The sequence below is a fragment of the Momordica charantia genome (assembly GCF_013281855.1).
Source record: "Momordica charantia cultivar OHB3-1 chromosome 1 unlocalized genomic scaffold, Mcharantia_2.0 BLBB01000001.1, whole genome shotgun sequence".
Classification (NCBI taxonomy): Eukaryota; Viridiplantae; Streptophyta; class Magnoliopsida; order Cucurbitales; family Cucurbitaceae; genus Momordica; species Momordica charantia.
Window position 1 is genome coordinate 20,793,938 of NW_028275157.1, and position 13,273 is coordinate 20,807,210.

Sequence of the window (13,273 nt, forward strand, 5' to 3'; positions counted from 1 at the left end):
TATGAACTTTAACTAGTATTTGTTGTTAAGCATTCAATAGGTACAAAATAAGAGATTTCCAGAGAACTATGCACCTAGCAGCAATCGTCTTCCTTGCCAAATCATGTTTATGTCAAGGGGTTTTTTCCCTTTTCAAAAAATAGCTAATATTAGATGTTATAGATTTTATTATATTGATCAACTACCACGTGTGAATGAAATCAAGGCCGACATTTGAGAGGCTTCAATGGACTGAAACCATAAGATTTAGAACTCAAGGACATAGTTGTACAACTTATAGAACACATCCTGTTCAAGTAAGGTTGTTACTGATCTTGGTATTTAACAAAAAATTATGAGATTAGGGCTTATAATAGATAATTCAAATCAGCTGAATTTCAGCCACATATGGATAGTTCTTGAACTCTGTCCCATAGCAACCACAACAAACAAGAGTTCGAGGAATGAACGAACCCACAAAATTAGGGAATAATTGCAGCACTGTAATAATCGAATTGAAAATTCCTAATTTCCAACTACTGTTCCAAACATATAAATAAAATGAAAAGACATTTCGAGCAAAATAATATCAATTGGAAAAGGATGTTCAGAACAGTCGAATCTTCAGAAGTTCCTAATATCGCATTTAAAGTAGAAAGATATTTATGGAGAAAACGCCTGGGTGAGTCTCAAGAATAAGAAAGATGGAAAGAACCTTCACTTCAAGACAAGACAGCGGTTGTAGCCCAGCCTCCACAAAATCCAACCAAAAGCCAACCTCTCTAGATTTACCATCATTCTGAACAAAAGCCAGCCTTCGAGTTCCTTTGCAGAATCGTCGTCTTCTCTCGTCTCAGAACTCGGAATTTTTCTGACCCCAAAGATATCAAAAAACCAGCTGAGGGGCAGCCCCAATGGAGAAACAAATCAAAATTCCCCACCTTAAGTACATATACCATAATTACCGAAAACCAAAAACCAAAACCCAAAAATGAATATAAATTTAAGAAACAAGCCAGCCAACAGTAACCCACAAAACCATAAAATGCATCCCTCTCCTCCACCACAAAAGTAACTTGTGTTTTAGTTTTTTAGTTTTATGTGTTTTTTTTTTTTTCCTTTTTCTTGAGTATGTTCCTCTTCTTCAACTCCAGTTTACCAGTATACTTGCATCACGAGAAGAGAATTTTCGTCGAGCAAGAAGAATGCCCCCAACCGAACCGTGTCATTAACATCTCCTCACTTGGTCTCTACAACACACACACGTCTAATTTTCCATCCAAAAGGATATGGGTTCAGCACAAACTTGGTCTAACTTCTTTCAGAAGAGGAATGATCTGAACCAGTCTTGATATTTACTTGGCCTGTACCATCATCACCATATGGCTGCATCTGCGTACTCAAATTTTCATGTGGCCTACAACTATGGAGTGCCTCAACATGAGCATCACCTTGACCACCTTCAGTGCTACTGTGATTATTCTCTAGCGAAATAACTTGAACACCAGCTGCCAGCATATCTTGATTGAAACTTCCTGGACTTGGAGGGCCTGCGACATTAGGACCTTGGGCAGGAGGTCGTATTATCCATCTATCATAATCATTACGCCTTCTTACTTTGTCTCCCTAAAAGGAAAAAAGGAAACATGATTTTTATAATTTACGTTAAATTACAAATTCGGTACCTATAATTTAGTTAAACCACGAAAATCTATTTTACCCACCCAAAAGGCAACTCATTTTTCTTTATTTTTTATTTAGCATCCTAATACACAACCAAATAAGGTAGTTAGCCAAAAAAAAAAAAGAGAGAGATTAGCTCATTGCTGTGTGAATTACAAGATGTGTCACATATTTTATATGATAACGACAAGAATGATTTGTGAGGATTGACTAAATTAAAACTATATCCAAGCTATAGGGATCAAATTCGTCAACCTAAAATTGACTTATCTATTCCTTTTACCACTATTACTATTACATTAACTATCAGTGTGCTTTGCCCAACTTTAGACCATATAATAAAATATTCCAAGAGCCCATAAAAATCTTCCACTTTCACATAGAGGAAAAAGCTGGTTATGGAGCTAGTGTCTAAATCAGTGTCATAGTCTGAGCCATCTATTACTAACCTTTGTTTCCACAACTGTGGATGATTGCAACGAATCCAATATAAGTTGGATATTGTCAGTCAAACATGAAACCTGCAAAAGAGTGCTGAGATGACATATTCTTGAAGGATAATAACAGCTCAATGTCATGTGTTCTGGTCCACAGAACTATTCGTTCTAACTTTCATTATAAGCTACACAATATAGCAATCTAGAAAATCCAAATAGCAGCTATTTGACAAAATATATATATATATATATATATAAATAATAATAAAAGACCAAAACTCAGAAAAAGGAGGCAATACTATATGCAAAATTATGCTGCTATAGATTGATTTCTTTAACAGATAAATTAACATCTCCAAAAATCAGAACTAATATCTATTTCAGTTTCCACTGATGATGCTATTTTCTTCTATGTTTGCTGTAAGTAGCCTCGGGTCTTTTTTTTCATTTTTGAGATACATCGTAGACACTTTTTTTTAAATAAAAATAAAACTAACTTTTCATTGATGGTGAAAAAAGAAAGAAAAAGTTCAATATGCAAACTCCCGGAGGGAGTGAAGATGAACAACCAAACCAAGAAAGAGAAAGCCCCGGAGAATTACAATAGTAAAAATAGAACAATAAGAAGAAACAAACTAACAAAAAACCCAAAAGTAGCCCAAAAACTAAGAACCATTCAGACTACAAACAAATACACTGAGAAGCAAAACTAGCTCTTAAACCATTGTCCGTACAACAAATCTCAGAAGGAGAAGGCCAAGAAAACTTCAGTGAGAGAAGCTGCTACAACTGACAATATAGAACTTTTCAGAACTTTACTTGGCAAAACTATGTTTTTAAATTTTTTTTAGAAAATGCACCCAAAGAACCCTCTAAGGCCTGCTTGAAAATAGCATTTGAAAACCAATTCCAAGAACGATTCCATTCAAAGACTGGTAAATTCACAGAAAAGAAGAAGTTTAAGATGTTTATTTTATTACTGTCTAAGCTATAGAAGGTAGAAAGTTTGGAAAACATTAAAAATAATAAAAAATATTAAAAAATAAAAATAAAAACTGTGTATAGTTCTTCTAAAAGTAATCAGACCTTTAAGAAATCATTCTGAAAACAGCTCTTTCAAAAAATACTTACAAGGGAAAACATGCACAAACATGCAGAGAGGAAGAATACAAACAGGAAGATCAAGATTAGCCTATCATTACAGTTAAAAAATATTATACATTCCTTTTGAATTAAATGTAGACAATCATGACTTTATCATGAAATATATCAATAAAATAAACAACAAATAAATAAAAAAATTCATCTAATCAGCCAACCTTCTTGAAGCTTGCTATTAGTCTAATGGGAACCCATCCATGTTCATTCATGTTCTGCCTTAAGAAAGTATCTTTTATTAAATTCTCACCACTGCAATTCACAAATATAAGGTGCGATCACTATTTTAAAAAATAAATCAAAATTCTAACACCTATACAAGGATGATGGCAAAAAGTTAAATTTATAACACCAAAGATACCTGAAATAATAATCTATCTGTTTCACTATCATAGCAGGTAACTGAGGGTCTAAGGCAGGAAAAAACATTGCATTTGGTGGTATTGGAGTGACAAAAGGTACACCTCTGAGAGCTTCTGGAGGAGGAGGAGGAAGACCAACATATACCATTGGAGGTGCAAAATCTGCAAACAGATTCAAGCATAAGGCAAGTTCATGTGATAAAAAACATGGAACCTCAAATAAAATGTAGAGCCTATTGGAGGTGCAAAATCTGCAAACAGTTCAAATATAAACAGGTTCAATAGATCAAATCCATGGAACCTCACAAATAAAATGTGAGCCTACCCGAGAAAGGTATGGGACCCCCAAGAGGCCTCATTGGTGGAGGAGGAATAAAGGGAGCAGTATTTGGGGGTGGAGGAGGCCTCATAAGCCTATGGACAACTCTATGCGGCTGAGCATTGAAATTTCTATTAGAATTCCAGTCTTGATTTCCACGGTCATGATCACGCCTACCACCATGATTATGATAATGGGAATTATCGCCACGTGGATGTGAACCACCACCACGGCTCCTACTAAATGAATTGCGTGCTTGTTGATGACCATGATCATTATGTGATTGTGATGCAAATGTAGTTCTCTGTGTCTGATCTTTGGAAGCATTATTAGGAGTTGTATCAATTACCGGACTTGAAAGTGCAGACTGTTGGGGGAGGCCACTATTATGTGAATTTCCAAACCCATTACGCCTCATTGATTTCTGGCGTGAGGTCGTTGGATGAGTAAGAGTTGAATCATAGGTAGGGCTCACAACATCATTATTTCCTTCTTTGTTTGATGAGGACGATGGAGTTCCAGCCCCCTATGTGCAACATTTAGAAAGATAAGAATTATCTTGTTGAATTAAAAAAAAAACACACACACACCATTACGAAAAGAAAAGAAAATAAAAGGGTAAAGACCCTTACATTCATGGTAACAAAAAGAAAACAAACTAAACTAACTCTTATCTCTGCTGTCCTTGTTTTCCTCATAAGAGAATTCCATTGATGTACAAAATTTACCAAAAGGGAAAGTTATATTTATCCTTATTCAACAAGGAAAATATGAAAAGAGACGCTGCATGGGGAATTTCAACAGAGAGTTCATCCTCTCCCCTTAGCTTTTTCTTCACAAAAATCTAGTGAATTGACCAAATATATTACACAATAACAAAATAAAAAAGAAATGTGCAAGAGCGCCCGCTATTATACAAAATAATAGCAAGACTAAATACATGAAGTCAATAAATTGAGTCTCCCTTTCTTTTTTTGATATGAAACGAGTATTTCATTTATGGTATGAAATATACAAAAGCCCACAAGGACAGTTACAAAAACGCCTTCCAATTGTAAATTGAGACTCCCTTAATTCAACATATAACCAATATAAAGAAATGACTGTAGTTACTCCAGTAGTACACATTTTCTTGTTCTTTTCCTGACCTGTTTGATAAGAGCATCGGAATAAAAATATGCCACCGGTTAATGTTTCTCAGCCTATCCAAGGTACTCATAAAGTTTATTCGAATTTAAGCATTTTATTCAACATACAAATGCAGCAGTTTAAACATTTATCCCCCTACAAGCAACTGACATTCATAATGCTCCATTAATGTAAAACTGAAAGAACAAAACCTGCCCGGCGGATCCATCAGCTAAACTTTTGAGAGAGTCCGAAGACGTTTTAGTTGGGGTTTTAGCCGAATCCGATAGTGCGGGCCAAGACACAGCCCCCATGACAGGCCCAGACTCGACCGCCACAGTTCCATTAGAGAGCTTGTTCCACGCCGGCTTCTTTCCCACGTTGCTGGCCGACCCATTGCCACCATCCAGACTCTCACATACCGGCTCAACCACGGCAGAAGGCAAAGGAGAAGAAGAAGAAAAGGATACAGGTTCAACAACAGCAGAAGGAGACGACGGAACAGCGATTGAGTCCAACTCACCGCGCACAATCAGGGTCCACGGGGAAGAAGAGGTATTGCGCCGACGCGATTTAGGACTGCTGATATTTTGTGCAGATTGACGAGGAGAATGATTGGCACTCGCGGTCGCCGAATTAGCATCAGATAAATTAGTAGCAGCCATCATAAATTAGGGATTAGGGTTTACTTCAGGTCGAAGTAGCTTGATCGACCGAAAATGGGGCAAAATGAAAACGAAAAAATGAGAAAACGATCAAAATTTTTGAAGAATTAACAGCTGCTAGCAAGAAACAAAGAACAAAGAATCCTAAATTCTCTCTAAAACATTGAATCGATCGGATCGCAGAGTGGAAAAAGAGAGACGTAGGTCTGTTGGAGAGTAGAAAGAGGTCTCAGAAACAGAAACAACTTCTCTCTCTAAAACGTTTCTCTCTCTAAAGCGTTTCTCTCTCTATAATGCCCTTGTTAGTTTATGGTTACATGTAACATAAGATTACCAAAATGCCCTCGCTTCCCCGCGTGCGCGGAATGGGCTGCAGAGGACGGTTCCGGCCCATACGCAAATAAATTTTCTGGTACTGTACATATCAGTTGTTTATCTATTTTTATCAAACTTTTCTATTTTTGTTATTAGAAAAAGGTTTTCTTTTTTTCTTAATAGAAATCGCATTTTTTTAGATATTAGCAAATGATCTCTGCAGAATTTATGGCGAGTTATTTCATCATGCGTGGAATTTAAAACGTAATTAATTTTAATTTATTGGTAAGTTTGTATGTACAGTCATCTACCTCCTTATAATTAAAATTTATAATGAGTATTAACAATCATATAATTTTTTAATAAAATTTATGGTTAATTATTTCATCGTGATTTATTTTCGTTATTGTACTTTTAACTTTGGTTCATTATTGTCCGTGACGTTTGTATATTGATAGGTCAGCCCAGTCACCAAATGATACTTTTAGTACAAAATATGGGGTGAGTGATCGAATTCACAACCATAGAGATATATGTCGTTGAACTATGTTAGCGTCATTAAATGATTTTTTGAACGAAAAGAAATCTATAAATCTACAAATTACATGATTTCTTTTTTTGAATACGGTATGTAACAAGTTTTGAATACGAATGACGAATAAAATAAGGTATGTTACAGATTGGGAATCCAATACTTTCTATATTAAAAAAACCTATGCCTACCAAAGAAAAAAGAGAAGGAAAGAAAAAGAATGGCTTAGAAGATTCCCCATATCTGGGAATCTTTTTCTTATTTAATATATATTATTAAATTTTCTATTCATTTAGAAAGTGAAGTGTCATGCTAGAATTGTGATTAAAATAAATTATATGAAAATGAAAACATGGACTAAATGGGTCACTTTTAAATAGTATAAAAGTAAAAAAATAGACGTTTTAAAAGTATAATGACCAAAATGAATAAAGTCTATATGATACCCCACAAATTTCTAATAGATGCAACGTAAATCAATAACAAATTTTGTACTAAGAAAAGAAAATCGAAACAACTGTTTTTTTATCAAAATGTGAAAATATTTTAAAATCTTGATCTAAATTTTGTTTCACTAATTTGTCCCACTACAATTATTTTCATTAAATTTTCAGCACACTTCAAAAGAATTCTAGCACATATATGGTCATCTTCATAAATTTTTAAAATAAGAACACTACTTTTTAAATTCAGAATAGGTTTTAAAAGTTAATATTTAAGTTCAAATGAAGCACTTAATAAACTTTTTCGACATAAAAGGCAAAGATCACTAAGAATTTAAAAGAGAAATTGTCTCTAATTAGATAACAAAGCCTTTAAAAAAGTTTCAAATACCACTCCAGATTCACCGTAAAATAAACTATTTATAAATAAAATGTTACTTCAAGTGTCAATCTAGAATAATTTGACTAGTTAAAACATATAACCTCCCAAACGTGTTGAACTCAAAAATCCTTTGCTTTTAAAAACACTTCAAACACAATGATGATCCAAAACATAAAAGGTTGGCTAAAAGAATGACAATTTGAAAATAAAGTTAATAACAAGATGCGCCAACCGCCAACCTGCACCCACAGGGGCATTTTATTCAGTCAAATATCCAAAAAAAAAAAAAAAAGTTGCAAGTACCGTATGCAAAGTTATTCCATTTGACATTTTAAGAGCAAGCGACAAGTCTTCATGAAAAGAAAAGGGGGGATAAGGAAAAGGAAAGCAAAAGAAAGAGTCTTCAAGATGGAGTAGCTGCGGTTGAAGCTCGGCCGCCATTAGCATCCAAAGAAAGCCAGTCTCTCTATATTAACCATGAAGAAGATCAGCCACCATTTTCGCCTTTTTATCAGAACCGTTTTGTCTTCTTCCTACAGCTCGAGGTTATCTGCCCCGAGCTCGAAGATACCAAAAGGAAAAACCAGCTGAGGAGCAGCATCATGGGGAAGCAAAGATTCCCCATGGTTAAATACATGCCATCACCAAGGAGAACAAAAAGGAAAATTTTAACTAGCAAAGGCAACATCCTATGAAACCATAAAATGATGAATCCCCTTTCAGTCGCCGTTAAAAGAAAATGTTGGGTATTTTTTAAAAAAACTTTCTAGATTTGTTTGTTTCTCTTTTTCACCTTCATTTTTTGCCTCCTTATTCATCACATTCTGCCTTCTTTACTTGGCCACACGAGAGAAAAAATATTCATCGTGCATCAAGAAGGCCGCCACAGGCAACAAAACTCGGAACATCCTCCTCCAGTGTTATAAGTTATCTCCTTAGTCTTCTGTACTACCCACATCTAATTTTTTTCCACTCATAAAAGACATGGGCTTCAGCATGTACAAGGTCTAACTCCTTGCAGAAAAGGAGTGGTCCAAACCTGTCTCGATGCTTACTTGACCAGTGCCTGGTTGCTGTGACTGGCTATTGGAATTCCGAGGTGATCTACTTTGCAGAGCCTCGACATGAAAATCACCTCGACTTCCTGAAATGCTGCGATTAATAGTCTCCAACGTGAGACTCTGAACACCAGCCGCCAGCATATCCGGATTGGAGTTTGCTGGGCTTACTGGGGCAGCAACATCAGGAGTTTGAGATGAAGATTGCAATATCCATCTACTATAATCATTTCGCCTCCTTACTCTGTCCCCCTGAGATATAATAGGTTCGGATATAAAATTAGAGAAACAAAACGACTTACTCATTTTTTAACCAAAAAATTTATCTTTAAATATCCTTTAACTTGATAAACTGAAGATGCAAACCTCTTAAAGCTCCTGTGGGCTCAATTACCCTTATCCAGAACGTGTTTTGACAATTTTATCTGTACAAACTTAGACCCAAACCCAAAATACTTTTGAAGTGGGCTCAATAAAGAAGTTAAGACCAATCCGCCCCAACTGCCCTCCCCCCAAAACACAAAATTTCCAATTGCCACTATTAAACACGAGAAAGTAGTGCTTGCAGAACTGAATAACTAAACAAGTTCTAACCTGTACTTCCAAAAGAGTGGATGTCCGCAAAGCATCCAAAATCAGCGGGACGTTGTCAGTCAAATCTAGAACCTGCAAAAGAAAACCAAAGACAATATAAAAACCCTAAAAAAGAGTGCATGCATCATCATTCACATAATAGCTTCTCCACCTTTGTGATAAGCAGCATCATTTCAGACGCAGCCAGTTCAAAAAATCCAAACTATTCCAGCAGAATTAGTTTCATAAGACTTATCAAAAGAAGCTATTTGGTAATAATCATACCATGTTTTCTTGTCTCTCAGTATAGCTAAACTGTTTAACTAAACTAGCCGTGAGCATTTAGAGAACATTCTATCCTAACTACAGTGTCATATGCACGCATGTCACACCATATATAACTTCTGAAAAGAAATCTAGGAAACGGAGAATAAGAAACACGTACCAGCATCATTGAACTAATGCATCAACCTCACTCTGAACCTTCATGACAAGTGGCTGAAAAATTGTAGGGATTCTATGACTCGGGCGCTGGGTTGTTCAGGTATTCTTGCCTCTTAGCCTTTAGTCAACTATCTCACTAAGACTAGAGAATCAAGTGGCTTTGCCTAAATACTTGGGGCCAAGTCCTTCTGGGCCAAAGGTCTTAACGATAAATTTCTTATTTGGGGCCTTGTTATAGATGGCATCAATACCCCCTACGAGCTGCCTAACTCCCTACTAGCACACTGATGCAAAAAAAGCCTTGAAGCCATTGAGCAACCCATGTTGGCATCACTTAAAAAGGAAAGCTAAAGCTTTGTGCCTAACTACCTTAATGACTGTTCTTTGGAAGGTTGGTTTTCGAGAGCAATAGAAGAATATTTGAAAATTCTTCTAGATGATTTGAACTTCGGGACTCCACCTCAAATTCTTGAGTTTCTTGTTGTACTCTATTCTAATTCCTTTTGTAATTATGATTCTCTTTTGATTTATGCCAACTGAGATAGTTTGTTGTAAATCTCCCTTGACAGGTCGTTGTCCCACTAATTTTGTACTTCTAATATATTAAAAAAAATTGTTTCCTCCAGGAAAAAAAAAAGAACAAAACAAAACAAAAAAGATCCTCAATTCCAACATATCCCAAAACTGTGGTGATGATAACTATGATATGGTAAGAATAAAAACATGCCTCATGTAATGATGGGAACGTAAAAGAACAAATATTAGAAGCCAGCTGCAAAGAGATATTACATTGCATGATTTAGCACAAAGGCACATGTTCATGAAAACTGTTCAAATAGAATAACATTCTAATTGACTTCTAAGTATAGGAATGATGGCGGAACTATAGCAACAACTTCTTGATTCCAACTGAGTATTTCTTTTCAGTTGTACATCTTTACTAAAAAAGCATAGAAGCAAAGAAACCAATAACAGGAAAATGGGCACCATACTATCATTCAATAATAAATAAAATTGGTGTTAAATACAATAAAAAGAATAAGAAATGGGTAGAAACAATGTATCATCAGCAATATAAAAAAATAGAAACTAAATATAATTTTTTTATAACCCACCCTCTTGAAGGTTGCTATTAAACTAATTGGAACCCATCCTTGTTCATCCATCTTCCCCCTCAAGAAAGTATCTTTAATTAAGTTTTCATCACTGCAATTAACAAAATTTAAGGTGATGCTGTTAAAATTTGTTCGAAATTCTAACACTAGACGATGATGAGAAAAAAAATTTAGTAATCCATTAACCAAATATGACATGAATGATACCTGAAGTAGTAATCTATCTGCTTGACTATTGCAGCACATAACTGAGGGTCTAGGGCAGGAAAAAACACTGCATTAGGTGGTATTTGAGCTACAAAAGGTACACCTCTGAGAGCTTCTGGAGGAGGAGGAGCTGCAACATATACCATTGAAGGCACAAATTCTGCAAAAAGATCCAAATGTGATGCAAGTTCACATGATAAAGACCACAAAGCTAACAACAGTGGTGTAGATCCTACCAGGAAAATGTATGGGACCACCAAGAGGCCTCATTGGTGGAGGAATAAATGTAGCAGTACTAGGGGGTGGTGGAGGCCTTATATATCTTTGAACAACTCTTTGAGACTGACCATAATTTCGATGAGAATTCCAATCATGGTTTCCACGATCATGATCACGCCTAGTACCATGATTGTGATGGTGAGAACCATCACCTCGTGGATAACCAGAGCCACGACTCCTGAATGAATTGCGTTGATGTTGATAATTATTATGATCATTATGTGGCTGTGAGGCAAAAGCGGTCCTCTGAATCTGGTCCTTAGACGAAGGAGTACTCGGAGGTGTCTCAATTACAGAACCTGAAATTGCCGACTGCTGCAAGGGACCACCATTATGTGAATTGCTAGCACCACTGTGCTTCATTGACTTCTGGCGATGAGTTGCAGTTGGGGTTGAAATTGGAGTTGCACTACTAACTTCTTTCTGTGGTGAGGATGGTGAATTTCCTATCCCCTAGGTTCGAAATAATTAATCAGACATCCATTAGAGCAAAAACTTTGAGACAATAACCATTTAGCAAAATGTTAAATATATATATATATATATATAGCAAATAACCATGTAAGTCCTTATTCTACATGGAAATGCAGTAGAGTATCAATGTAGCATTGAGCATTCTAATAGGGACATCGGCCCCCTGCCACCATTTTATCCATAAGAACCTAGTGAATTGATCAAATGAAGAATCCCATTGCAAAGAATTAAGAAGGTGGAAGAGTTAACATCATTTAGATCTATAAATAATATCATGCATCGCCTTGGGGAGCGTGCAGGTGCCTCTGGGTATAGGATATCAAAGTTCCGACTACGTTATCAAAAAATAATAATAATATTACACATGTCTAATTGATGCTGCCTTCAATCAACAAACCAAAAACTCCATAAACTAACTTCTTAAAACCCTTTTAACTTGTTCTCAGAGTAAACATATTCTAGTCTTTCCCCAGTCTTTGATTGATATGAAAAGTGCTGTTTCGTCCCAAACCCATGCCAGTACATGTTATCTTTGTCGTCATAGCCAAGAATCAAGATACTCAAATAGATCATTCAAAATAAAGCATTGGGTTCCAAATTAAAAAAAAAAGGCGAGAGAGAGTTATAGATGATCACCGAGATAAATAATATATGGTCTGAGGCAGTTAAAAAATTTTCAAAGTGTGAAGACCCAGTTCGAGCAACTGAATATTTTAATTTTCAGTAGATTAACAAAATGAAAGGTCAGAACCTGGCATGCAGAGCCAGCAGATCCATCAGCTACAGCTTTCGGCGATTCCAAAGACGATTTGGTTGCGAACCGAGTAGACTCGGATAGGGCGGGCCAGGATACAGCCCCCATGACTGGCCCGACCTCGGCAGCAGCCCCATTAGACAGCTTGTTCCACGCGGGCTTATTTCCTACATTGGCTTGCGATCCACTCCCACTCTCTGATCTCTCTCCGACCGGTTCTTCCGCAACTGAAGGGGAGGATGATGATGATGAAGAAGACGACGAAGGGACCGGTTCCACAACAGCGGTCGGCGATGTCAAATTCGACGGTGAGGAGGGAACGACCGCATTGATTTCCAACTCACCACGGACAATCTGGGTCCAGGGTGAGGACACTGAGCGTGTGGAGCGACGTGATTTGGGGCTGCCCACACTTTGCCCGGAGTTACGAGAATGGTGGGCGCTTCCGGCCGTTGGAGGATTGCTATCAGAAAGATTAGCAGCAGCCATAAGAACAGAAGAAGAAGAAAAAAAGGGTAAAAAAGAAAAAGAAAAGAACAGCGAGTTAGGGTTTTCCCGGCACGTAAGTCGACAAGGTTAATCGACGAGCGAAAAAAGGGGGGGAAAATGTACAGAATCGATCAAAAAAAGTTCCCCCAGTTAATAGCGGAAATGAAGAAACAAAGAAATGGAGTCCTAAATGTGAAGGGTTTCCAAAAATTTCAGCGATCAGATCGCAGAAAGAGAAAGAGAGAGAAGAAGGGTCTGTGTTAGAGAGTAGGGAGAGGGCTCAGAACCAGAATTCTCTCTCTGGAAACGCTTCTCTCTCTCTCTCTCCTTTTGGTTTTTGGTTGCTTCCCACTTGATGAAAACTCTTGGGGTTGGGGATACCTTGCCCTTGCCCTTCCCTGGTTTATTGTTTCCCTGCAACATTACGGAAATGCCCTCCCCTCCTATCGTCCGCATGTTGGGCCTTAGGCCCAATTC

At 36.9% G+C, this 13,273-nt stretch overlaps 2 protein-coding genes across 2 annotated transcripts; both read right to left on the reverse strand.

The window, feature by feature from the left end:
• Nucleotides 1-461: 461 nt before the first annotated feature.
• LOC111005512 (la-related protein 1C) lies at nt 462-6,020 on the reverse strand. The gene is made up of 6 exons (XM_022277023.2): nt 5,279-6,020; nt 3,945-4,464; nt 3,619-3,781; nt 3,419-3,509; nt 2,112-2,183; nt 462-1,605 (listed from the first exon to the last, which is right to left on the reverse strand). The coding sequence occupies exons 1-6, from the start codon at nt 5,732-5,734 to the stop codon at nt 1,291-1,293; spliced, it is 1,617 nt and encodes a 538-aa protein (XP_022132715.1). The 5' UTR covers nt 5,735-6,020; the 3' UTR covers nt 462-1,290.
• Nucleotides 6,021-7,626: 1,606 nt separating this feature from the next.
• On the reverse strand, nt 7,627-13,183 carry LOC111005432 (la-related protein 1C). Its single transcript, XM_022276921.2, has 6 exons — nt 12,305-13,183; nt 11,037-11,532; nt 10,801-10,960; nt 10,594-10,684; nt 9,056-9,127; nt 7,627-8,713 (listed from the first exon to the last, which is right to left on the reverse strand). Exons 1-6 carry the CDS (start codon nt 12,794-12,796, stop codon nt 8,411-8,413), a joined length of 1,614 nt encoding a protein of 537 aa, XP_022132613.1. The 5' UTR covers nt 12,797-13,183; the 3' UTR covers nt 7,627-8,410.
• Between the last annotated feature and the right edge of the window lie 90 nt (nt 13,184-13,273).